Here is a 26,462-nt window from a genome sequence, read left to right on the forward strand (position 1 = left end):
CCCTCTACATGTCTTGAGACTTTGCTCTGCCGTTCCTGCTGCCAGGAATCCCCATCAAACCCTTGCCCTGACAAATAGCCTTTCTGGCTTTAGGACCTCACGTTCGAGGTCTCTGGCACCTTTCCTTCCTTCCTTTCTTCCTTTCCTCCCTTCCTGGCCAAAGCACAGCAGCATGCCCGGATGCCCCATACGCTTGTTGGTCAGATTGCTTACGCTGTAGCGAGTGTGAAGTTTTCTTGACCCTCTAGACCGTGAGATCCCAGAGAGCAGATTCTACAGATTAATGTCCACAGCCTCAGCAGGCACCCCTCACAGCCTGCCCCCCAACACAGCTTCCTGCCTCTGTTCCCCACGCTTCTCACTACTTCTGTGTGCGGCCCAGCTCGAGGGCTCCTGGACCCTGGCTTTGTGGTGAGCACCATGGTGACAGAGACTTCCCCCTACCGGCTTGCCAGCAGCATTGCTGAGATTGAAGCAAGTGCCTCCGTTGTGACTTCGACCCCAGTGGATTTCCTCTGCCTCTGCTCCCAGCCTGTCCCTTGCTAGTCACCGTGGCTGTGCCACCAGCAGAGGCCTTTGGGTGGCTTGGGATGACAGTTACAGTTCTGTAAGCACTCTGGGCCACTATGAGATAAACATTCCTTTGCTAAAAGCTTGGTTTTCCTTTCCTTTCAGGTTTGCTCACCACTGCTATTTTCTGCCTTGGCAGGAGCCATGGAAGTCCTATTTAATATAGGAGATGCTGTCAGTCATCAGTTTGTCAGGTTATCTTTTTTAAGGATTCTCATGGGCATCAGATACCATAGATAATAGCCAGAGAGCGGTTCCAGAATGTCACAGAAATCTTACTCGTGGAACTCCATTTAGAGTCTAAATTCTAGGCCACCTCTGTTGCCGAACCACAGCTGGTCAAGTGTGGGATTAATGTTCCTATCCAAAGGCCCGACAGGGCTTGGAAATAGCATAGCGTTAAAAACTTGGGCTCTAGTTTGCAGGTCTGCCAGACCTGAGTGGAATCTTTGCCTTGCCATTGCTAGTTGTGATTTTAGAAAGTAATCCCCCTTTTTGAGCCTCTGTCTCCTCATTTGTAAAACAATAATGATAATAGTTCTTACCTCCCAGGTGCATTATAAGGATTAAATGTGATACTGTTTGAAAAACGTTCAACAGCCCTCTCAAGGACCCAGGAAAGACTGAATGTTAGCAGCTGCCTCTATTATCGTCATTACTAATATTTACTCTGCACCCAAGCTCCAGTTTTGCAAGCCTTCTGCAGAGATAATGGTGTGGGTGTACCTTACAGGGTGTGGATTAATTGGCCGATGTTGACAAAGCATTTCATAAAACCTTTGTGTACGATAGATTAAGTGTGAGTAAGGTTAAAGTTGGTCTAGTTCAAAAGATTTTTCATGTGATGTGCTCTGTACAGAAGTTCACTTCTTTTCAGGGCAGGTGACAGCCCATCTTGCACCTGTGCTTTGTTCCCGGTGAGATCGTACTGGCAGAACAGACTCTTGCAGCCTGCAACCACACACATCTGAAAATACACGGCATTTTCGTAAGGTATTTCTAGGAGAGGCTCGGCAGAGCTCAGTTGTACACGGGAGTTCCAGAAAGCAGCGGCTGAGTGCTGTGTGTTGTGCCCCGTCTTCCTGCTGTGTGGGTGGCCCACGGGCGCTCCCTGCCAGCCTGGGCAGTCTGACACTGGCAGCATTCAGGCAGGTTTTCCCACTACACTTGGAGCATTTGCCACCGAGCTGTCGAGAGAGGAATTCAAGTAGTCCGTGGTTCCTGCTTGTTTGGAAGGCATGGAGGGTAGTTATCATGTCTGTTGACCAGTGTCTAAAGGATACAGGTATGGGGGAGTAATATTTTAGACTTAGTTAAAATAAAGAAAAGAATGACTTGAAGGAGTAGAAGATGTTCCTTGAATTGGAAATACTGTAGCTTAATGGAGAGTCTCCTGAAGGGTGGGTCTTTGGAGACGTTTACCATCTAAAGCAGCATCAGCAATTTACACCCTTGGGCTGGCCTCCTGTTTCTGTAAATAACTGTTTAAATTTTTTTTTTTAATGTGTCTTTTTTAGAGAGAGAAACAGAGTGTGAGTGGGGAAGGGGCAGAGAGAGAGGGAGGCACAGAATCTGAAGCAGGCTCCAGGCTCTGAGCTGTCAGCACAGAGCCTGACGTGGGGCTTGAATTCATGAATTGTGGGATCATGACCTGAGCCGAAGTTGGAGGCTTAACCCACTGAGCCACCCAGGCACTCCTGTAAATAACTGCTTAACTGAGGGAAGCCACACTCATTCATTTATGTCTTGTTTATGGCTGTGTTAGGATTACAACAGCAGAGTTGAGTAGTCACAGCAGAGACCATATCTCACAAGCCAAAAATCATGTCTATGTGGCCCTTTATAGGAAGTTTGTTAACTCTAGGCTAAAGCATAGGCCTCAGCTCTTAGCAGGACTTGGGATCTTAGAGAGTGGTGTTTAAGAGTGTTGATTTTAGAATGGGACAGACCTGGATTTACATCCTAGCCCTGCTGCTAACTAGCTGTGTGACCCTGGGCAAGTGTCTTAACCTTTCCGTTCCTCAGTTTCTTCATCTGTAAATTTGAGTTAATAATCAGAACCTCCCTTATAGGGTTGTCAGAATTAAATGAGGTAATGCATGGAATCCACTCAGCGTGGCATCTGTCACGGATTAAATGCTGTCAGTGTTAGGTGCTGTTGTTAGGATGATTCTGTGAATCTGCAAATCCCAGTGCACATGATGCTATCCCTAGGCAGATGCCAAAGTAGCTTGAGCAAATCGACCCTAAAGCCTCAGCTACTAACTCCAAGAGGAGGAGCAAGGGATTTTCTGATCTAAGAGGCTCTCAGCCCACAGAGTGGGCCAAGACCCGTGTTCCTGTGCACACTGACCTTCCAAACAGCACTGCTGAAGATGCTCAACAGGCAGTGTTTCATGGCTGATTGTTTCATGCCTGTCCAGTCTGTATTTTATTGCCCCCTCCCCATTTGTGATGTTTCCTTGTAGGGTTAGGAAGTATTTTCCCGACTCCCTGATTCCAAGTATTGCTTTAAGCTGGCGACTTAGAGGAGTCTTCTAACCTTGATTGTTCATTCATTCATTCATCACGCTTTCGTTGGGAGCCTGCCTTGTGCTGGGAGCTGTTGCGTGCCCCTCCCTAAGTGCAGGGCTTGGTACTCGTGCAGGCGCTCACTTGCCTTGCTCTTGGCCACCAGCTCTGGATAGTTTTGAAAGGGATGGCATGCTGGTAGACTGCCAAAGCTGAGAACTTTTATTATATTTGTTTGATCTTATTCTGGGGAAGAAGAGAGCCATGTTTCAGGGTCTGTTAATAACTGTTCCTTGAGGCCGATGAAGGAAGTCAAGGAACAGGTTGGCTAGTTGTCAGCAAAGGGGGCTGAAGAAAGTAGGATTAGGGCTCTGATGGGGCTTGCAAAGGAGAACCACGGTAAAGAAAACAAGCTCCTGCAGAGTTCAGGCCTTGCCTCTAAAGGAATAGTAAGCCCAGGGGAATTAGAAAGTAAGTGAAGGCTAAGGCCGAGGCTGGCCAGTGCCCTCCCCTCATTCTCTCCAGGTCAGACCCTGTGGCTCTGCCCCTCTGTTAGGAGTGAGTCCTGAATCTGAAGACAGGCTTTCACTGAGTTTTAGAAACCTAAGACACGCTTTCTGGGCTGAGTGCATCGATGGTGGGACGCTAGTGATGGAAAACTGCCCTGTTGCCAGAGGTTACAGCGATAAATCGGAGAAGAGGAAGATGAACAGTAGGGGCCAGTGAAAAATGGCACAAAACAGGCCTCCTGGGATGTCACAGCTGTGCTTCCATGTTACCATCCGGCACTACTGACCTAGTAGTCTTAAGTTTGCTGGATCTGATCATGTCACGGTGCTGTTGAAATTCCCATTGCACATAGAGTCGAGGCTAGCTCTGGACCGTAGGCCTGCGTGCCCTCACGCTGCCTGCACCCCAGCCTTGTCTTGCTCCCACTCCTGCACCCCTGGCTCCAGCTACTCTGCTCCGTAGCTCTTCAGACTGTGCATCTTCTCCCCATCCCGGTCCCTTCTGGAAAGCTGATTCCCATCGCTAGCTCCTAGTCTGTCTTCAGTGTCTGCTTAGAACCTCTCTTCCTTGGAGACCATCTGGGTCCTCTTGTTAGAGCCTCCTAAGATGTCCGTCATTTCCTTTGCAGTTCTCATCATGCTTGTAACAATTTTTTGATGTGTGCTTCCTCAGTGAGAAGACCACGTCTTTGTTGGATATTGGGCACAATGTAACTGTTTTTATACTGACCAGAAGGAGCAGTAACTTGCAAATGGTTGGCGGGCAGGGGGAATGCAGGCTGTTTTAACCTTTTAATTTGCTTTGGTCTTGTTTTCCAAATAATTTCTGAACACGCTATTATTTTACAGACACAAACATACATTCTTAAGGGATTCTCTGAGGTGACCTCTTTTTTTGGTCATCACTGAAATACATGTATTGGACAAATCTTACCTGCTTTTCTCTTCTCCCTGCAGAATGAGATGTGCCTGGCCACTCAACAGCTTTCTAAGCAGCTGCTGGCATATGAAAAACAGGTAACTTGATGTTTATGTGGCATGTGATGTGGCGCTCAGGACTGTCATAAGTGGGGTTCTTTTAAGGAGTTCTCCAAAGGTGTCCTAGAGAGACCTTTATTTCCTTCTTTCTTTTTGTCCATAGTCCAGTCTTATTTATTTATTTTTTGTCTTGCCTTTTCCTTTCCACTGATAAATTCTAACTGGTGATCATCCCAAAGTATGATATTTTCTAATTAGCACAGAAGTAACCCACTGCCTTGAGAGTTTATAGTCTGAGGGGCTGCAAATGAATCAAATTCCAGGAAATAACCCAATACCAGGAAATAAACTCAAAGATGCCGTTACATCCAGACAGGAGAAGGGTGGTGACCACCAAAGCAGCGGTCAGGGAGGGGCGATTAAGTGCATCGCTGAGGTAGGACAAGGCGAGTGCACCGCTTTTCTGCACGTGGACGCTTTGACGTGCACTTGGGAGGAGAGTGGGAGCTGGCGTGGGGGGTGGCGCAACGTGGGTGATGCGGGCGTTGCCCCGAGCGTTAACACCTGGATCTTTTATTCTCTGGTCTTAGAATTTTGCTCTTGGCAAAGGCGACGAAGAAGTAATTTCTACACTCCACTATTTTTCCAAAGTGGTAGATGAGGTAAGATCACAACATGGCAAAATTGTATTCTTTCTTGAATTTTCCTTCATGTTTGTTTTGGCCCACTTTCCATTTTTAGATACTTGCTTAAATATCTGAGAAGGTAACTCAGCTTGTTGCTCTTCCTAGGTCCATTTCGTAAGACTGGTTGTATGTGATTAGTTTGTTTCTGGTGTGAGGGGAAGGGCTTTGGTATACATGAATGATGGACCAAATGAAAGATTTCTAAGAATTCAGTTTCCTAAGGAGAGTATATTAGTTTCTCGGGATGCTAGTGATAAATTACAAGTCGGTGGCTTAAAACAGTAGAAATGTATTCTTTCACAGTTCTGGAGGCCAGAAGTATGAAATCAAGTTGTTGGCAGGGCCGTGCTCCCTCCAGAGACCCCAGGGGGAATCCTTCTTGACTTCTTCCGGCTTCTGGTGACCCTGTGTGTCCCTTGGCAGATGGTTGCATCTGTCCAGTCTCTCCCTCTGACTTCCATGGCCGCCTCCCCACACTGCACTTCACCCCTTCCATCTGTGTCTTCTCTTCTTATACGGACATTTGTCATTGGAGCTAGGGTCAACCAGGATAACCCAGGATGATCTCACTGGGAGATCCTTCGTTACATCTGCGAAGACCTTGTTTCCAAATATTCATGTTCTGGATGGACGTTTTTAGGGGGAGGAGGAGAGTGGGCACAATTCACCCCACTACAAAGGGTTTCACATAACTGCTCTTATAGCTGTATTGTATAATACATATATTGTATAATACATGAATATTTGTGGAAAACAGGTATTGTTATGAGAAAAGTGCATAAACCCTCATCGTAATAAACATTCCAGCTCAAATGCTACTGGTGCTGGGCAGAACCTTCTGCAAAACTGGGTTGGTATGAACTTGGTATATCATCTTGCAAGGAGTTTGCAATACTTATATAGTAGAAAATCATGATAAAAAATGCAGATGCCATTTAACTGATATAAAGTAGATACTGTCTTCAGGTTATAAAATGAGAAACGAGGGCACTGTGGTGGCTCAGTCAGTTAAGCGTTCGACTTCAGCTCAGGTCATGATCTCACAGTTTCTGAGATCGAGCCCCATGTCAGGCTCCACACTGACAGCAAAGAGCCTGCTTGGGATCCTCTTTCTCTCTCTGTGCCCCTTCCCCACCCCTCATGTGTGTTTTCTCTCTCTCTCTCACTCAAAGTAAATAAACTTTAAAAATAAAGAAAATGAGGGGCGCCTGGGTGGCTCAGTTGAGCATCTGACTTCGGCTCAGGTCATGGTCTCACGGTTCATGAGGTTCAGTCTCAAATCAGGCTCTGTGTTGACAGCTCAGACCTGGAGCCTGCTTTGGATTCTGTGTCTCCCTCTCTCTCTGCCCCTTCCCTGCTCAGTGCTCTGTTTCTCTCTTTCTCAAAATACATAAACATGAAAAAAAATAAAATGAGAAACTAACATGACATTGTACTGATTGCATTTTTGTTCATTCAACAAATCAGACCAACAAGGTGTTATTCGTTCAGCAAACATGTACTGAGCACCACTGTTTAGTAGATGCTGTTCTGGGCACTGGCGATACAATAGAGAACATGACATCCGGTTCTTTGTAAGCTTCGTCCTCTATCCCATGACCTTCACGGTCTTCAAAGTGTATGTTAAAATAGATGGGTATCTTTTCCAGAAGAGGAGAATAAATGGAAAAAGTAATTAGAGGGGAGCAAAAAGTAGTTTTTTTGGAAGGTGAGGAGATGAATGTTTCCTAATTAACTATGAATAAATAACCCAGGAGGAGAAGGAGCAGACTCCACCCACTGAAGTCATGTGTTTTCCCGAGCAGAAGACAGTTGCTAAGGAAATGTGGTTAGTCGTCAAAACCCCAGAACCAAGGTTTCCAGTTTAGGATATTTACTTACAACCAGATTTTCACGGGCAGGGATGATGATTCTTTTGGTAGGGAGTGAATCATTCCCAAAGGCTGGAAGGCTAGAAATGTGATTTTATAGGTAGTATCATGTCGTCGTCCCCCCGGCCCCGCCCAAGCTTGGCAGTGTAAGGGGCTTTCAAACAAACCTCATGGTGTAGAGACCTACATGTGTGAAAGCTGTTAGCTCAGGTGGGAAGCTTTTAAGTAGCTTTTCAGGTGGTTTTGTCTGTCTGGGCCTATACCAGGTTGAAAGTTTTCAAGACAAGTCATTTGACTCAGAAATCAAAAACCCAACTAAAAGTAGAGAATCATGTGGCTTACATTTTTAATAGAATGCCTTGGAATCAGACATTCCATGTTGTAGGCATGCAGAGATTTTGTCCTTATTGATTTCCCCACAGGCAGGGTTTCTAGGTCACTTCCATGGAGTGCACCTAAGACAGGAAGTCGTCATCATTCTAGATTACATTAACGAGTATGTGTCAGCCAAACTCTCTACTCTGAGTGTCTTCTATTCCGGTTACTGTTTTGTCCTCACAGTAGCCATGCAAGGAAGATGGTGTTATCCTTATTTTTGGTATGATGATACTGGAGTGCCAAGAGGTGGTCTCTTGCCACTCTCCTGAGTGAAGGCGCCGTGTTTAGAAGCCATCGTCCCATACCTTTCAAAAGCCCCACGGCCAAAAGTTGATGACAATCCCCTTGATCCTTAAGAAGAAACGAGGAAGAAAATGAGTAGCTAGGAAGCTGGTCATTCCTAAAGTGCATGATCATTGGAAAGCCACTTAATCTCCCTGAGTTTTGGTTTCTTCATCTGTAAATGGCAGCAGCAGGCGAGAAAGCCCATTTAATTGGGCTTTTGTAAAGGTTAAATTAGATAATGTCTATCAGAGCATTGAGCACATAGCCAGACACATAGTAGGTACATTTGGTGACTTTCATTCACTTAACTGTTAGTAAAAAAAGCAGTACTTTTTTACTGAAGGTATTCGAGAGAAATAGTTAACGCATTCTGTCCCGGTGGCATTTATTGGCATGGTGTCTTCATGTGTTCTCAGCAGAACAAAGCTGCCAGCTTTGGCTTAACTGAAAGTTACAACATTAACTGTTTGGCCCGTAGCTCCCCTGCCTGGCAAGCGATTGTCTGTAAGCTTCTCAAAGCAGCCTCTGGAGGCACAGTCCTAAAGGTCCAGATCTGTTGGAGGGAGAGCTCTGGGCACACGGGGGCTTCGTATGTAACTGCCATCACCGCTGAAAGAAACTTTGCCGAATGTGTACGGCAAAAAAGATTGCTGGGTGGTTTACTCTTTGTTCACCCGGCAGGAATCCCAGAGCATCCTCAGTAACATCTACATTTATTGCTAATGTCTAGACTACCAAACATTTGAAGTTTCGGCAACTTTGCGAGCACGTAAGACAGGCTCTGTATCCAACACGGTGTAGTAGGAAAAGTCTGGAGCTCAGATTCCAATAGCCCAGGATGAAAATCCCAGCTATGCCACCTCTTTGCTGTCTGGTTTTGGAGAATTTGCCTGTCTGTTAAGTGAGTATAATAAAAGCGAGCTCCCAGAGTGGCTGAGAACCAAATGATACAAAGCATGTAACTCTGGCACACAGGAAGTATTCAAAAGTGGTAGTGCTGAGGTGGATGACTTTATTTCTCCTATGCCATTTATGACAGGATTTAGAAAGGCCCTGACAAGCCGGAAGGAAAGAAAGAATCAGGGGCCGTTAAGATTATCTGGTGAGGAAGATCACATTTGAACAGTTATCTTGTTCTTGAAAGATCCTTTTCTGAAGAACAGAGGCCCGGGATCTGAGGTTTCAGTGGGGAGCCTTCTTTCTCCAGAATAATTTCCAGGCCCGTAGCTGCTGTGGTTTTAGGGTTAGTAGGCTCCCAGCAGGCTGGTCTTTCAGGCGTGACCTTGGCCCCGTCTGAGAGGGAGAGAGCTCACGGTGGCCTGGTAAAGTGTGACCAGAGCTGAGCGCTTGTGGTGACCTATGTTTGCTGCAAGTACACGAAAGCGTTCTCCTCCAGCCACTGTGGCTCCGACTGGGAACATAGAACCAGGGTCGGCACAGTAAACAGACCACAACGTGGGCTCAGCTCAGAAACTCCTTTAGCAAACCTAACTGATGCCAGGTCAGTTGCAACCTTGCATTAAGTTTTAGTACCTCTAGGCCTGGATCGTTTGCGGCTTAAATGAAGGGTGTTTATTTGCTAAGGAAGTGTACCTGAATTCTAGCCACGTGGAAGTGTTCAATGTGATCCTGTGTGGAAATCAGATAGCTGCCATAATAGTGGGTATAATTTTTTTTCAGCAAGATTTCTTTTTTTTTTTTTTTTTTTCAGCTTAATGTTCTTCATACAGAGCTGGCTAAACAGTTGGCAGACACGATGGTTCTACCTATTATACAGTTTCGAGAAAAGGATCTCACAGGTAATGTTCCTGAGTTTAGTGCCAGTTACCTTCAAAATATCAGTTCATTTCATGATACTTCTGACTGTACTAATTTCTTTAAATACGTGCATCATTGAGAAATGCCCTCCTTTTATTCAGCACTTCAGTTTAGCTAACTTTTATTGAATTCCCACTATGTTCTTAGCTCCCCTAAAGGAGGTTACGGGCTAATGAGAAAACAGACTTGGAAGCAATCATAACATCATGTGAGTAGGGCAGCGGGACAGAGAGGTACAAGGAATAAATATACACAGAAAGGTGTGATTACCCTTTTGATTTTTGGGTACCAGAGAGGGCTTCCTGGAGAAGGTGATCTGTGTGCTGGGTTTTGAGAGATTACCAAAGGGACAGAGATGGCAAGGCTAATATTACTGGTTGGGAGCATTTGTAAAGGCATGTTGTTCCTGGGGAGCCATGAGTGCTTTGGAATGGAAAGAGGGTGGCTCAGGGAAGGAGGGCAGGGACCATGCTTTACCTGTGCTGGACTCTGTGAACAAGGCAGACCAGCTCCCTGTTCTCCTGGAGCTCACATTTTAGTGGGTGGGTGTATCTGAGACTGGTTCAGAGAGCCTGGTTGCCCTTTTTGACTAGTTTTGGTTCTTCAACTAAAAACCTTAGAATAATTTTATATCTCTTGGAAATCAAGTTAGTCAAAATATGGATATAAAAAAATAATCTTGAAAAAATGTAGGTTGGATGTTACAAAAGAATCCAAACTTTGTAGTCTTTTTGCTCTTTATATCCTTGAAAATAGTCATTGCTTCGAGATTAAAGAATTATATTTTCTAGAACACTAGTACAAAAGTCAGTGGCCAAAAAAGTCTAAACCTGAGTACTAAGAGATCTGTTCAGTATCGTACTTCCTCTTTAAAAATATAACACCTTAAAGTGTAAAATCTGTTTAGGCAGAAAAGATGCAGTATATCTTAGAGACGATGTTCTTTTCGCCCCTCACTTGGAGATTCCCTGTGATCATGTCATATGAGGCTATAGGGGACAGGGGGAGGACTGGCATCAACTTTGCCCCAGGGCAGCTTGACAGCACTGAGACTTGACAGAAGAACAGTAAATGGCATGTCAGTTACCTTGTGTCAAGAGAAACCTTGCTTGAGAAAAACTTTTAGTGTTTTTGGTGTTGCTCATCTATAATTGCATGAAATTCCAAATCTAAATGTGGTTGCGTGCTGATCAGCCAATACGAACTGAAAGCCTTATTGAGTGCCTTGTTTCATAAAGATTTCCTCTAAATACAATCAGTAGAAATGTGTGGAGATACCATTTAAGAACCAAACTCCAAGTTCTTTAGATAGAAAATAATCACCCTGGAGACCTGTGTTGTCAGATTTGTGTCTTTCAGCTTTGTGCCTGGGAAGTGAGCCCCCATCTGGGGGTGCCCAGCAGCAGCAATGACCAGGGCCTTCCTTAATCCTGAATGGCTCAGGTGTGGATTAGTAGTATTTGCCTGGGATGGCGTTTGTTTTCTTTTGTTTTTTAAGACAATAAAACTATCTAGTGGTAGTAAACCAAGAAGCTATGAAAACAGAGTTATCTGTTTTAGAGAGTATCTTAGAGTATCTAAGTATCAAAGTAACCTTTTCTGACAACACCAACACGTAGGTTTGAACTGTTTGGCCTGGGTCATACTTGAGTCAGCCTGAGAAACAGATTAGAATTCGGCCTCTTCTCTGCTTAGTGGTTTTTATCTTAGGTTTTTGTTTTTGTTAATGTTTATTTATTATTGAAAGTCAGAGTCAGAGCGTGAGCAGGGGAGTGGCAGAGGGAGAGGGAGACCCAGAATCCAAAGCAGGCCCCCTCCTCTAAGCTGTCAGCACAGAGCCCGACGCGGGGCTTGAACTCGTGAACCCCGAGATCATGACCTGAGCCGAAGTTGGCCACCTAACTGACTGAGTCACCCAGGCGCCCCATTTTTATCTTAGGTTTTAATGCCTTTTTCATTTACGCACCAATCTGAATGAAGAAAACACTAAAGATCTTAATGAAGTTATTTAACCCCATAAGGGAAAACCCCAACACAGCTCCAGTAGGAAGTAAAAGGGGAGACAGAGAGAAAGGGAGATGAAACCCAACAAAGGCAGAAAGCATTCTGATTCCAGAAAGGGTAAGAATAAAGTGAAGAGAGATTTAAAAGCTGTGAGGGAATTTTGAGGCAAACTGAAAAGTGGCATAAAAGATGTGATGTGAAAACGATTTCCTTTGATGAAGCAAAACTGGATTGTTCTAGAGTTGTACAAAGTATTGCTTTCTTGTAGATGTCTCTGTGTTTTTAAGTTTGTAACCTTGGACAGCATCACCCTCATCTATCTCTTCGTGTTTTTGGTGTTTTTGGTCTTGGACTTTGTTAGGCCTGTCTGTGCGTGATGATGGCTGTGGCACCCACGTGGGGTAATAGTGATGTCTGTTGGCTTGTCACAGGTACCATATACTAGATTGCTCCAGAGTTTTTCGTTAAAACAAGTACCTTGTATTCCTTTATTAATGGTGGCCTTGCCAGACGTTACAATGGCAGCAACAGGACATTTCTAGGTTCTGGGTACTGTCAGGATATTCTGAGGAAAGCTGTATTAAAACACTCTTTTTAGGGGCTGGAGAATATGAGCTTAGCCGTATACTCCAGGTCCCATGAATAGTACCTGGCCACCACACATTCCAGCCCACGTCCCCACAGTGCCCCCTGCTTCACAGATCCCTGGATGCTGTCTAAGACAAGTGGCCCTAGGAGCAGTCAGGGTCACCAGGTATGGGAGGCAGCCGAAGCCACCAGCTCCAGTCAGACCGGGATTCCGAGCCCACAGGGCGGTGCCTCATGAGGGCGGAGGCCCTGAGTTGGTGCCCACAGAGCCTGCCTCCTACCATGCATGTACTTCTGTTTTCTTGGGGAAGCGCAGAGCTCTGGGTGGGTGCGTTTTATTTTTCTTTGCTCTAAGATGTTTTGTTTTGTTTTGTTTTTCTCATTCAGAAGTAAGCACTTTAAAGGATCTTTTTGGACTCGCCAGTAATGGTAGGTAGGCATCCTCTCTGTTCTTGGTGCGTGGGTTTAGTGTGGGTGTGGCATGCGTGTGGGCGGAGGTGCTGACCAAATGCTCTTGCCTTTCAACTTATCTGCGTGCTAAAATGCCTTTATTTTGGGGCGCCTGGGTGGCTCGGTCGGTTGAGGCGTCCGACTTCAGCTCAGGTCACGATCTCGTGGTCTGTGAATTCGAGGCCCGCGTCGGGCTCTGTGCTGACAGCTCGGAGCCTGGAGCCTGCTTCGGATTCTGTGTCTCCCTGTCTGACTGCCCCTCCCGTGCTCATGCTCTGTCTCTCCCTGTCTCTCAATAATAAATAAACATTAAAAAATTTTTTTAAATGCCTTTATTTTTAGAGCATGACCTCTCGATGGCAAAATATAGCAGGCTTCCAAAAAAAAAGGAGAATGAAAAGGTAAGAGTCCCTACGTTACATTTTGTTTTTCACATCATTTGCTTAAGCTCCTTTTCTAGTTTCCTGTTGTGAATTTGTGGCAGTGAGAGCATCTTGATGAATCCTTTCTCTTCTTTCATATACATAAATTTTTAAATTATTTATTCTGAATCTTATAAGTAGACTTCTGCCTCCCTGTTCTAGCGTTTCAAACTGGTTTATTGAACACCAGCTTGGAACCTTTGTAAAATGTCACTGATTTCCACGTAAGCTTGGTTCCTCATATGTATTGAGGTCACTTCAATTTCTTGCCCTGGGTGTTGACTCTGATTCTTTTTTTTTTTTTTAACGTTTACTTTATTTTTGAGAAAGAGAGTGTGAGGCGAGGGAAGGGCAGGGAGAGAGGGGGATAGAGGAACCAAAGTAGGCTCTGTGCTGGCAGCAGTGAGCTGATGTGGGGCTTGAACTCACAAACCGTGAGATCATGACCTGAGCTGAAGTCAGATGCTTAACCAACTGAACCACCCAAGTGCCCCCACTCTGATTCTTTAGCTCAAGTTTTTTGGAATTACAGATGATATGGAACTTTTTTTTTTAACACATGTGACTTTTTACTTCCATTACATAATTTCCTTGAGCTAAATTATTTCCTTGGAAAACAATCTTATGAGTGAACTAAAATGTTGGTGGCTTTCAGTGCACGCCGCCATATTGTTTTCCCAAAGGATCACAGCACTTTGTAGTCCTGCCAGCAGACAGGAATTGGCTTCACCCCAGCGCAGCCTCACAAGCACAAAGATGCTAGGACTTTGGTATTTTTAGTTTAGAGTTTTAGAACATGAGGCAGGGGTGAGCCTGGATGGATCAGTCAGCTAAGCATTCAATTCTTGATTTCGGCTCAGGTCATGATTTTAGGTTGTGAGATCGAGCCCCTCGTGGGGCTCCATGCTGAGTGCAGAGCCTGCTTGGGATTCTCTCTCTCTCCCCGCCCCCTCAAAAAAAATTAAATTAAAAAAATAAAGCATAAGGTGGAACCTTATCTGGGTTTTATTGTATTTGTCACAGAAATGGGTTTTGTGAATAAAGGGACATCTTTGAAGCTTCGTGCTCTTCTAGAATTGCCATGTCCGTTAGACGAGCCGACATTTTCCTCCCACCTCTCCTCAGGTGAAGACCGATGTTGTGAAGGAGGTGGCGGCTGCACGGCGGAAGCAGCACCTTTCTTCCCTTCAGTACTACTGCGCCCTCAACGCGCTGCAGTACAGAAAGCGCGTGGCCATGATGGAGCCCATGATAGGCTTCGCCCACGGACAGGTAGGCCGTTCCCTTCCCCTGAGGGCTAAGACCTGAGCCGGCTGGGGAGGGCAGCTTGGCGTTCCCGCTGAGGTGGTGTTTAGGAGAAACCAAAGCATCACGAGAAAAAGAAACACGAATGCACCTCCTCCCTGGAGCCTCCCGTAGGGTCAGCACATGGAGAGCTTCCAGGTGGGCTGGCTTATCGTTAGCGGGACTCGTTAGGCTGTACGCCCGGGGAAGTGATGGCCTTGATCCCAGGCCTTCCGTGGCGGGGGGAGGCTGGCATGGCCCTTCGTCTCTGAGCCAGGTGAAAGCCAGGCACGGTCTGCTGTTCTGAGAAGCAGCTGACCGCTCAGGTCGGTGGAGGTGGGCCTCCGGCTCGAGACCCCGCACATCCCTCTGCTGCTGTGTGTGGTGGGGGTCACGCTCGCTTGGGCCGTTCTCATTGCTGAGGTTATTGCCGGCACCCTCGGCATCTGGGTCGTGGTGAAATGTCACCACTGCTTGCCGAGGTCTCTGTTGAGGGTATATTGACTTCTCCCTTCCCAGTTAGCGGTCCACTGAACCTTTGCGTGCCAGGAGTCTAAGGTGGCGGGAGCGGCGGGGCTCTAGCCTGGTGGGGACGGGAGTGGGTATGTGTGTGAGGCCAGGGGCACCGCCCCTCTCCCTCCCTGCTCTGCTTCAGCCCCACTTATGTGGGCTCCAGCACCTCCCTCCGGCATGTGGGAAACACACCCGCGAATCTTCTTTCCACTGACAGTCTAGGAACGGAAGGGGATGTCGGGAAGCAGAATGTCGGGAAGAAAAACAGTCGGCAACTTTTTATAACTCCACACGTGTGTTGGGGCACCTGGGTGGCTCAGTCGGTTAAGCGTCCGACTTCGCCTCAGGTCGTGATGTCGCAGTTTGTGAGTTTGAGCCCCACATCGGGCTCTGTGCTGTCAGCTCAGAGCCTGGAGCCTGCTTCGGATTCTGTCTCCTCCTCTCTCTGCCCCTTCCCGACTTGTGCTCTGTCTCTGTCTCTCAAAAATAAACAAATGTAAAAAAAAAAAGATTTTAAATTCCACACACGTGAGCATCTTTTGTTTTTTAATACATTTAAAAAATGGATCTGTTTTTAAAAACACAGCATCAGTAGTATTCAGGGGAGAGGGGAACAAGAGAGGATCTTTAAGCATTCAGGCTCAATTATCTGTCTTTTATTAAAAAAAAAATTTTTTTAACGTTTTATTTTTTTAAGAGACAGGGACAGAGTGTGAGCAGGGGAGGGGCAGAGAGAGAGGGAGACACAGAATCTGAAGCAGGTTCCAGGCTCTGAGCTCTCAGCACAGAGTCCGACGCGGGGCTCAAACCCATGAAAGTGAGACCGTGACCTGAGCCCAAGTCAGACGCTCAACCGACTGAGCCACCCAGGTGCCCCTCAAGTATCTGTCTTAATGTGGTTGTTACGTTGTTGAATGGCGAGGTAACTAAAGTCAGCTTCTGCCTTCAGAGGTGGTGCTTAAATAGAGCACTCTAACCTTTCCGTGACATCTGGGTGAAGCTGGGTTGAACCAAAAACCAGCCCTGTCCATTCGTGGGCTGTGGGCTCCAGCCCTCAGCAGACCCTCTGCAGCCGTCCAGCTTCCTCACGATGTGTTCTCGTCCATTCTCCTGTGCCCTCCTCTCTCCTTCAAGTTTTACACCTCTGCCCTAGAGGACGTCCCGGCTTTGTGAGGGAACATCGGTACTGCCTTTGCTCTAATTAATGCCTCCTGTCACGTCTGCCCTTCCTGGATTGATGGTCCTTGCCTGTGGACTTAGAGGCCCAGGGTCAGACAGGGTCCTGGCCCGAGAGCCTCAGAAAGCTGAATGGCTGCGGGCCTGATCAGTTAGTGTTTACAGAGCCTGGTCGGTTAGGGGAGGGGCCTCGCCAGGCCTGAAGGGTGGACCTGTTCCCGGCTGGGTTCCCGGGTGTCACCTTGAGGACCACGCCGCTTCTCCCGGCCCGCGCTAAGCGAATGCTGCTGCAGGGCCGAGGGGGCCTGGCTGCGGAGCAGAGCACACGTCACTGGGTGGCCACAGCAGCAGTTTCAAGGATTGAGGATGGCACGGTTTCGTTTTTCACGTGGAAAGTACCCAGATGTCGGGACAGAAGACCAGACAGCCCCACCCCTTGCAGACCTCACATCTTGCTGCAGACTTGGCTGTCTCACATAGACCAGTTGTCGTCTAACCCTGTGAGTCTTTTGGGCAATTCCAAGGCATTCCTTCTGCCTCATTGGCCCCTTTAAAGCCATGTATGTCTACGCGGCATCTACCTCCGTTAGCTGCCGGTCATGGGGCCGCTGTACTTCCTGTCGTTCTCACGGGCACACCAGGTCTTTGGATGACGTTGGGCTGAATCCAGCTTCTCAGCACCACCCCTGTCAGTGCAAGTGGTTTGGCTTTACTTCTGTCTTCCCTGGCCCTTGTTCAATAGGTTTGCACTGAAATCATGATTAGTCGTCACGCCTGGAAACAAACTGAGGTTTTGTAAGCTGCATCCAAGTTTATGAGAACACCAAATGAACTCTAGTATTTACAGGGTAGGTGCTAGGAAAGGTGACTGTAGACACCAGTATCTTCTCCTTCCCTTTCATTCATTCATTCATTCATTTAATCAGATCATTTTGGGGGCTGCATGAGTCCCTGCCCTAGGAGCTTACAGAGTAGCAGGGGAGCTAAGACATGGAATTAATTCCAAGAGTTCAGAGAGGGGAAGGAGAGGAAAGCCACCGTGCTGCTGTGTCCTTAGAAATGCGGAAAGCTCATTTAACAGACTGATGTTTCCGAGCTCCAGAATGGCATTTACCGTGTTGATCTCTGTATGATTAAAAGATCATGGGGCCAGAGCAGCTTCCTGCATTATCACCTTGCGTCAGGATAATGGCGATCATCCTCTGTTTTTGTACCGTGAAAACTAAGGATGTGGGGTCGCATACCTCCCCAGGGTGTAAACACGTCAGAACTGTCCCGACAGTGCCTGCCAGCCTCACTGGGATGTGAGGTCGAGTTCTCTGCCCACCTTCCAGGGCAGAGGCAGCTTCCAGATCAGACACATGAGCTGGGACAAAGTGTGAGAAAATACCTTCATGCAAACTGCGTGTCTTTTTTTTCATGACTTGGCTTTGCAACTGTTACCTCTCTCTGACCAGGCATGTAAAATGGAGTTCATACCCAGTATTGAGAGTTTTTTAAAGCCCTGGCCATAGAAAGAAGTAGAAACTGTAGCTCTGGGGCAGGATGGTTACACATGTCAGCAATGCACTGGACGGTCCCGTCTTCCCCCTCCCCCTGCCCTTCAAGGTTTGACAGGCAACCCGGACTCTCTGGGCAGTGAATACCTGGGACTCACGGGAAGTAGGCATTCCTTCTTTTGGTTCCCCGAAAGCAGCACTTGTAGTTTTATTTTCAAAGGAGACTGAGGTCTCCTGGGGCCACTCTCCCCTGGGCTGAGAGAGCGTCCATCCAGCACGTGGGGAGCAGGAAGGGACCCTGCTTGTGTCAAGCGCCTGTTCGGGGCCAGAGCTCGGCTGCATCTTTTGGGTTGACCTCAAGGCTGGAAGGGCCTTTTTAAAATTTATTTTATTTTCTTTTTTAACGTGTATTTATTTTTGAGAGACAGAGTGTGAACAGGGGAGGGGCAGAGAGAGAGGGAGACACGGAATCTGAAGCAGGCTCCAGGCTCCGAGCTGGCAGCACAGAGCCCGATGTGAGGCTTGAACTCAACAAACCTCGAGATCATGACCTGAGCCAAAGTCGGACGCTTAACCGACTGAGCCATCCAGGCGCCCCGAGGCTGGAAGGGCCTTTTAAGGGTCGTCAGTCCAGTTTCCCCTTCTCGGTGTCTCAGCCGGATTATCTGTCAGCTTGCGTTCCGAGCTGCACATGGCTCGGTGAATGGGGTCAGCTGGTGGCCCCGAGGTGCGCTTCTCTTCCCGGAGAACCTCCTGCCGTGCCGCGTCAAGTGCTCGTCGGCCTCTTGCTGGCGCTGTGCACATCATTTGTCACACACCAGTGTAGGTCCTGGAGACACAGAGGTGGAGACCTACCCCTTGCCCCCAAGAAACTCTTTGTCTAGAATTCACAGAGGAAAGCAGCTGATGGCGAGAACATCAAGACTACTTGTCAGTAGCAACTGCTGACGCACCCACGTGTGGTCTGTGCCAAGCAGCGACTTACATTGTCCCCGATGTTGACAGTCTCTCGGCGAGAGAGCCGGGTCCCACCGCCCCCATTCTGCAGCGCACTTGGGGCTTCGGGAGGAACCCTGCTGGCCCGCTGAGCTCAGCGGTGGCGCCTGAGGCACCACGGGCACGCGGGGGTGTGGAGGGGGGCAGTGTCGCCGCCCCCGGTGCTCCCAGTCCCGCACCGAGTGAGCTCATCCGTCTCCTTTCCTAGAGGACTTTCACGGCGTCACACTTCTGTCTTTCAGATTAACTTTTTCAAGAAGGGAGCAGAGATGTTTTCTCAAAGCATGGACAGCTTTTTATCCTCCGTAGCAGACATGGTTCAAAGGTAAGGCTGCACTCCACCTTGGGTCTTGTGGGCCTTTGCCTCTCCTGCTGAACCCGTCCCTCCGGGGGGGTCCCTTCTCCCGGGGGGGTCCCATGGAGCCCCACCATGCTGGGATCCCTGGGCAGCGGGCCCCCTTCTTAGCCGCCGGTGTTTGGGTTGTGGTTGAAAAGTAATGCGTTTTGCAGTTCCCACCATGGGGAGCCCAGAGGCGTGCCCACCCGTGAACAGACTCTGTATATGAATAAAAGATGAAGTGTCTGCGGGGAGACTTTTCCCGTTAGGTCCCGGTGCGCGTGCTGAGGGCCTCTTGTCTGTTGGCCCAGCCTTCGCATGTTAAAGCCGTCAGTCCGGTGTAGACTCGCTGTGGTCTTGGAAACACGCTTTGCTTCCCCTTTGGAGCCGAGAGGTATGTGGCCAGCAGTGCTGCGGCTCTTCTGGAAACTAACCGTCCCGTCAGTTCGTGATCAATAAACGAGGCTTTAAGCCTCTTTTGAATCAATTAAACAAATTGCATTTCGGCCTCACGAATGTTTATATTTTAAGAAGACGGCGTCCTCTCTTCAGACCGTCTTGCCCACGTTTAGTTGATGCCGTGGCTGCTCCGAGTCCTTTCACCTCCCGCTGCCGGTGTCCGTGAGCCCCAGGGAGCCTTGTCTCATGAACACTGCAGACGTGATTTCTGGAGGATGGCACAGAGAGAGAGTAGTTGATCAGCAGATACACAGAATGGAAGTAGGAGTGTACAATTTATCTTGTTTGGAAAAGTGGAGCAAGGGCGCTCATTTTCTTGAGGGTGTTGCTTTTCAAACACCTCGCGGCCAAGCAGTGGACCCCGTTCAGGCAGAAGTGTACCTCAAGTGCTGACAGTAGAGAATGAAGCCGAAAAGCCAGAGCTGAGCTCCGTGCGGCATGCGGGAGGGTTGCGGTTTGAAGTCGTCTGCGCCTGCCTGGAAGTCACCGGCTGCTCGTCCCCGGCCGCCGGCGGTGTGGGCTGCGTTCGTGATGAGGCTAGAAGGCACTTTGAAATCCCATTTCCGTTTCCTGCCTAATTTGATTGTGAGCCGCTGGGAGCGTTAGGAGAGGGGAAAGGAAGGTGCCTGCTGTCACTTCATCCCTCCCTCCACCCCTGCCCTCTCCCGACTGCCTCTCTCTTAGCCTCCATTAGCTCCCGGAATTCCCTGGCTTTCTGGTCCTGAGAGAACCGTCTGGGCTTCAAAGTTTGTTCACGCACTAGATTTCTTTATTGATGGATAGTGGGACGTTTGCGCTTGAGATGCGGTGACGTACTTTTCTGCAAACCTCAGAGCCTCTGTGTCCTCCGTCGTCAGCATCTGTGTGAGCTGGCACAGGCCATCCAGAGTGCCCCTCAGCCGCTCGGGCATTTCCATGGGACCAGCATCAAAGCCCCGGCTCCACGGCCTTCGGGGCTGTGGCTCATCCCTCCCTCTGCTGCCTGATGAGGCCTAGTTCACTACAAGGGCAGCAGCCGCAGACAGCATTCCCAGCCGAAGCTGGAAGCACTTGAACCTCCTGGTTCGAACGGCTAAAGCACTCAGATCCAGGTTCTAATTTTCCTACCACTTGGCTTTTCCATTGGCGAGTAGATAAACACGGCCACGCCTCTCAGGCCACGAGGTGACGGCTGCACTGCTGGCCCAGAGGGGCCGAGGACAGTGTGCTGGCTCCGGATGCTGCCCTCCTTTCCCTGGGAGGTGAGTGGCCGAGCTCTGCTGTGTGAGCTGTGCGGGGAGTCTGAACCCAGCCTAAACCAGACATGGTGGCTTTTCGAATCACCCAGAGGGCCAGGAGCTTTTCTTTTCTTTTTTTAAAGTTTATTCATTTATTGAGAGAGAATGCACAGAAGAGTGGGGGAGGGCCAGAGAGAGAGCGAGAATCCCAAGCAGGCTCTGCACAGTCAGCAGCACAGAGCCTGACTCGGGGCTCGAACTCACGAACTGTGAGATCATGACCTGAGCCAAAATCAAGAGTCAGATGCTTAACTGACTGAGACACCTGGGCACCCCAGGCGCTTTTCTTTTTTAGTTCTAACCCCGCAGGGATACACTTCTGCTTTTTTTCTTTGTTCCTACTGATCGATCGATCAATATGATGGTCAATTAAATAAACTTCTTGTTCTTTAGTCTTGGAAGAAAGCCTATTGGAAAGTACTCTTCTACCCTGTCCCGGAGTGCTGGGAGCCCTTCACGCGGCGACTGAAGTGGAGTCTGTGTGGGTCCGAGAGCGGAGGGAGGGGCAGTTACTGACCGCTCCCTGAAGCTGTGTGCCAGGTGTCCTGCTGGTACACAGGAGTATTTTTCTGGGGGAGGCGATCCTTACCTTCCACTGGGTCCTCAAGGAGCCTTGCCATCCCTAAAAGCTTAAGAACCTAAGTGGTTTTGTATATTTTGGCTCTCTCCTTCCACTTCCTGAGCTGCTTAACTTTCCTCTCCATTTCACTTGCCCCGTCTTGGCAGTGCCAAGCAGGTAAGCCAATGAGGCTTGTTCTCCAGCTCGCCCGTCTTCAGGCTGCCAGTGGTGGAGTCCAGCCATTCTATTCAAATGTCAGAAGAGCCAAAATTAACTTAGATCGCCTGCCTGCCTGTGTTGAGCTGCATTAAGACGTAGGCAGCTTGCCTGTGAGTCTCCAAGAGGAGAGTGTGGACCAAGCCCAAACTTAACCCTTTGAGAGAAACTCCTAAGGAACTCACTTTGGGAAACAGTGGCCCAGCTGGCCCCAAAGTTCCTTCTGATTTTAACATTTGTAATTCAGTCCTTCTTTAACATGGTGGAAAAGTGGAACAACGCGTCTGTGGTTTTGCTTTCTCGCGTGGATGGGCCGGGCCGTGTTGGGCAGCTTGTGTTTGGCACTTTATATCTGAGATTGTCAGCGCTGGGTGGGGAGCTGTGGAGGCATCGCTTTGTGGGAAGTAAGGGCAGCTGCCTCTTCGAAGCTAAAGCTTTCAGGTTTTCCACAGCTCGGCACACAAGTGCACACAAGCCAGAGCTCAGACCTTGGCCCTCTTCCCCTGTGCCGTGTAGCACGGGCGGCCCTGGGCCTGGCCCCGCAGTCTCGGGCAGCTGTATGGCTTCTAGAAGAGGAAAAGCATTGCCTTTGTCTTTGTCCATGTGCCCTCGTCCTACCTCCTGGTTGTTTTCCGTCCTCCAATGGCTGCTTCCAGAACTAGGGGGAGCAGAGGGGCAGGAATGACTGCTGTTTCCTTCCTTTCCAGCACTTTCGCAGGTGGTCTGCACCTGAAGCCCTGAGAATGGGCTCATTAAAGCTTTTCTCCTAAAATCTGCATCCACAGGTCTGAGCCCGGATACCACTTTGTCAGCAGAGAGATTGTTTCGCTGGGTTGGGGCGCTGGCCAGTGGCCAACCTGTTCTGTTTTCAAACAGCAGTCATGTAAACATTTTTAGCAACGTGGACTTGAGTCCCCTCGATCTCCAGCGTCTGGGGTCTGAGCTCCCTTCGTGGGGCAGGAAGCCGCGGGGACAGCTCCGCCATCTGTGGCTCGGCAGCACTCGGCCGGCCGTGAGGAGCCGCTGACCTGACGCCTTCTGTCTTAAGCATTCAGGTGGAACTAGAAGCCGAAGCGGAAAAGATGCGGGTGTCGCAGCAAGAACTGCTTTCTGTCGAGGAGTCTGTTTACGCCCCAGACTTTGATGTGGCTGCACCACAGATCAACAGGAACCTCATCCAGAAGGCTGGTTACCTGAATCTTAGAAAGTGAGAATGCCGTTGCTGGCCTCTTTTTCTAAAATCGGTTTTCCCTCAGAGGGGGAAGGGAGGGCTGGGGCAGGGGAGGGTGGGGAAGGACTCCTGCACAGTGCCCCTCCCACCTGCCACGCAGGAAGCCTCTGAGGCTCGGGGCCCAAAGAGCCGAGAGAGGGGCTTGAAACAGCCTTGTAAGAGGCCTGTTTGTGGACTCTGAGGGGCGGGTCACCCCGTCCCTGGTGACCGTGGCCATGTGCAGATAGCCTGCTCTTAACCGTCGTCAGCCTGGACCGTTGAGAGCTCCTATCCCACCCCGCCCTTAGCCCAGGCCGCTGACGTGTGAGAGCAGTGTGCTCGGGGCCCGCAGCTGAGACTGGCATCGGGGCCTGTAGGCCTTCCGGGTCATCCGGGTCCACGTAGGCTGAATCAAAGAGAGGATGATCGGGCTTCCTTGTATCCAAGAGCAGATGGAGGCTGTCCGGTGCGGTGAACACTCTGGCTTTGGTTCAGTCAGACCCCATGGCCGGGTCTCAGTCGTGTCACCCGTGAAATAGTTGGCAATGAGTCCCACTAAATGAAGTCGTTCCAAGGATTGAATGAGGTCGTTCCTAGCAGGGAATAGGCACTCACACGTTAGCTAGTTCCAGTTTTGCGAAATAATTGCAATCATGGAGGCAGGAAACCTAGTGCCTTGCACATAGTTGCAACTCGAGAAACATTGAATCAGGTAAGTGCACCTGATACCTCGCAGATAGAAGGGCTACAGAGAGGAATTGCCAGCTGTTTTCTTACCAACATGGAGCTCCTCAAGGCTCTCCCCGCTTGTTGAGATCCCAAGTTAAGTATCTTCTTTAGTTTATACGGATGGAAAATCCTACAAGATTCTGGTGTTACTTGCCAGTTACTTGATATTCCTCTTGCAAGCAGCCCACAAAACCAGAGTAACATCCAGTTGAAGCAAAACTCAACCTAGTTAATGTCCCCGGAATTCTGGGTGCTGTGAGCCAGGGTGACCCTGGTGACTCTCACTAGATTGAGATAGTTCGGTCTGTGTCTTAGTGGACCATCTCGGTTTACAGCTCCCGTTTCCAGGTCTCGGGGAGAAGCCAGCGTCTGGCTGCTGTAGGGTGGGCACGTGCCGGAGCGAGCCCTGGGTTGGCATCTCCCGAGTGGGCAGAGCCCGTGACTTCCAGGTCACTCCAGCTACAGTTTGCCTCTTCTGCTGCTCTGCATTTGCAGTTTTCCTTTAATGTAGAGAAGCATTTTTTCTAAAATGCCACCAACACTGGTAAAGAGGCAGCAAGACCTTGAGGTTCTGCGCGGGCTTCCGAGCACTGACGGGCTCTCTAAAGTCACGATTCTCGCAGTAAAACAGGGTTGGTCACCACCACCTGGGAGCGGCTTTACTTCTTCACACAAGGCGGGAACCTCATGTGTCAACCCCGGGGAGCTGTTGCCGGGGGCCTGATCCAGGACCTGGACAACTGCTCGGTGATGGCAGTGGATTGTGAAGACCGACGATACTGCTTCCAGATCACCACTCCCAATGGAAAATCGTACGCCACGCGGGTCTTATTTGGGAGGAGAGCAAGGGTAGTGACCCCACCCCTGCCTGGGGCCTCCTGGCGCGTCCCTCCATGCCAGCCCTCCATGGGAGAGGCCCCCTCCGGGGATCGTTGGTCTTTGGGGAGGTTGTTTTATGCTCTCTTTAAGCAAGCACACGGCACCCCTGTGGGATCCAGTCTGCCTCATGTGAGGAGTCCCAGTGCGGCTTTGTCTGCGGCCCTGGAGGAGACCGGGCCTCTGTGTCTCTGTGTGGGAGGCAGCCATAGGAGAGTCGTTTGTCAGCAAAGATCTGTAGAGAAGGCCGTGGCCACCCCTGCCTGTTCCCAGACCAGCTCTGTGTACTGTGCTGGGGCGGAGGGCGGGCAGACCTGCCCGGGGAGCCTGCTGTTCCGGCTGAAACTGGAGACAGACTGGGCGGTGTGCTCAGCCACGGCACTCCCTGTGGGAACGTGCTGTCCCCACAGACCCCCGTGTGCCTCAGGGGCCCAGATGAGGTCACTTGGAGTCATTCACAGATCACATTGCAATGGGGTCCCCTCTGGAGCAGGAGCTTCAAACTGAGCCCCCAGGAGTGGGGCCGGCCGTCCTTCCATGGGAGCTGGCTCTGCTCGCGTTTGCTTCCGGGTGGGGTTCTGAGCTGAGATTCTGTCTGGACGGTAGCGTGTTCTGGCAAGCTGGTACAGTGCTGGCCGGCTCCCCTCCCAGGTTCGCAGAGCAACTTCAGACCTCACCCTTCCTCCTGGGCGGCAGGAGAGGCCTGGGATCCCAGTCGTGGTCCCGGGCAGTTAACTCCTTGGTTTCCTCACATGTAAAGTAGGGCTGAGGTCCGTGCTCCCACCTCACATAGCTGTGGGGTCCCTGGGAAGGGTTAAGCCCTCACCAAAGGCAGGGCAGTATTATTTTTGTCCTATTCCCCTCGGTGGGAAAGCGGAGTGTCTGGCTTCTCTGGGCGTGGCTGGGAGGAGGGGTTGCCCTGATCATCTAAGGGGCCAACGAGAAGTCTGTGCTTGTGGACGCACAGACTTGAGCTAGTAGACCTGAGCCCAGCTGCTCACTTTTCGATGAGAAAGCACAGGCCCAGGGGAAGGAAGTGTCCGTCCAGGATCACACAGTGGATGAGCAGCAAGCCAGAGCCCCATTTTTTCTTTCCGGTCATGCTGCCTTTTGTGGTCCTTCTCTTTGGGACCCAGCTGACTTCAGTGAATGTGGAGTAAGCTTCAGTCACCGAGATCTGGGGAGCACTGACTTGAATGTACTTTATTTCAGGGGAATAATCCTCCAGGCAGAAAGCAGAAAGGAAAATGAAGAGGTAAAGCTTTTGTTCTTTCATTTTTGTCCTGGTCTAGCCGGTGACTGGGATCCAGCAGGTTTCTAACGCCCTCTCTCCACAGTGGATCTGCGCCATAAACAACATCTCCAGACAGATCTACCTGACTGACAACCCAGAGGTAACTCGCACGGCCTTACCTGTGTCCCCGCCCCTCGCTCGGTCTGAAGGGTCAGCGCCCCTGCCGGACTGAGCGTGTCCTCCTGTGCACTTGTAGGCCGTCGCCATCAAGTTGAATCAGACGGCTCTCCAAGCAGTGACCCCCATTACGAGTTTTGGGAAAAAACCAGAAAGCTCGTGCCCCAGGTAACTAAAGGACCGTGGAGAAGTGGCTTTTCTGTATTGAGGTGTTGGGAATCGGCGGGAGTCCTCCTGTCCTCACCCGGCACGGAGGGATGGTGTCAGGTCTGTTCTACAGAAGCAGTAAGGACTGCCGGGGGAGGGGAGGGGCAGAGCCAGGAGCCACTGGCTGCGTGAGTCCAGAGCGTCTTCCTGCTGGAGCACTTGGCCGGCCGCAGTCCCAGCACGTAGGACTTGCACCGAGGGGCTGCTGCCCAGGGAGTCGCACATTTCCTGTCCACATCAACAGTTCTGGAACCAAAACGAGAACTTTTTTAAGGTCCGGAACAGTGGTCTGTGTTACTGCCTAGGCCTTTGTGCGTTAATCTTGCTTTTTCGCGTGTATTTTTCATATTTTTACACTTCTCGTCATTGTTCCTTATGATAACTACACACTCTCTTCCTTGATTTATTAGCAGTTGAATGTTTAGGTAGTCTCCCTTTCCTGAGTTTGCTATTATCGTTTACGGTGAGTATTTTCCTGCCTCTGCCTTCGTTCTTGTTTTGAATATGGCTTTGGGGTTTATTCCCAGAATGCCACCTTCTTTCTTAATGGGACGCTCCATTTGGTTAAATAGTAAGAAGGTTGTAATCATAGAGGGCTGCTAATGAAAGCACAACATCCGAGGTAAATGACAATTAGGACTGT

At 49.5% G+C, this 26,462-nt stretch overlaps 1 protein-coding gene across 4 annotated transcripts in view; it reads left to right on the forward strand.

Moving 5' to 3' along the window:
* APPL2 (adaptor protein, phosphotyrosine interacting with PH domain and leucine zipper 2) overlaps positions 1 to 26,462 on the forward strand; it is a 54,010-nt gene that overhangs the window by 13,838 nt on the left and 13,710 nt on the right. For all 4 annotated transcript variants that reach the window (XM_058741541.1, XM_058741540.1, XM_058741539.1 and 1 more), the window contains 12 exons: positions 4,548 to 4,607; positions 5,159 to 5,230; positions 9,500 to 9,587; positions 12,586 to 12,627; positions 12,991 to 13,049; positions 14,196 to 14,342; positions 18,781 to 18,863; positions 22,435 to 22,593; positions 23,949 to 24,137; positions 25,414 to 25,456; positions 25,539 to 25,595; positions 25,692 to 25,780. In XM_058741541.1, the coding sequence (XP_058597524.1) occupies positions 4,548 to 4,607; positions 5,159 to 5,230; positions 9,500 to 9,587; positions 12,586 to 12,627; positions 12,991 to 13,049; positions 14,196 to 14,342; positions 18,781 to 18,863; positions 22,435 to 22,593; positions 23,949 to 24,137; positions 25,414 to 25,456; positions 25,539 to 25,595; positions 25,692 to 25,780 (1,088 nt within the window). The remainder of the gene's footprint in view (positions 1 to 4,547; positions 4,608 to 5,158; positions 5,231 to 9,499; positions 9,588 to 12,585; positions 12,628 to 12,990; positions 13,050 to 14,195; positions 14,343 to 18,780; positions 18,864 to 22,434; positions 22,594 to 23,948; positions 24,138 to 25,413; positions 25,457 to 25,538; positions 25,596 to 25,691; positions 25,781 to 26,462) is intronic.

This window comes from Neofelis nebulosa, chromosome 8 (genome assembly GCF_028018385.1).
Source record: "Neofelis nebulosa isolate mNeoNeb1 chromosome 8, mNeoNeb1.pri, whole genome shotgun sequence".
NCBI classification, from domain to species: domain Eukaryota; kingdom Metazoa; phylum Chordata; class Mammalia; order Carnivora; family Felidae; genus Neofelis; species Neofelis nebulosa.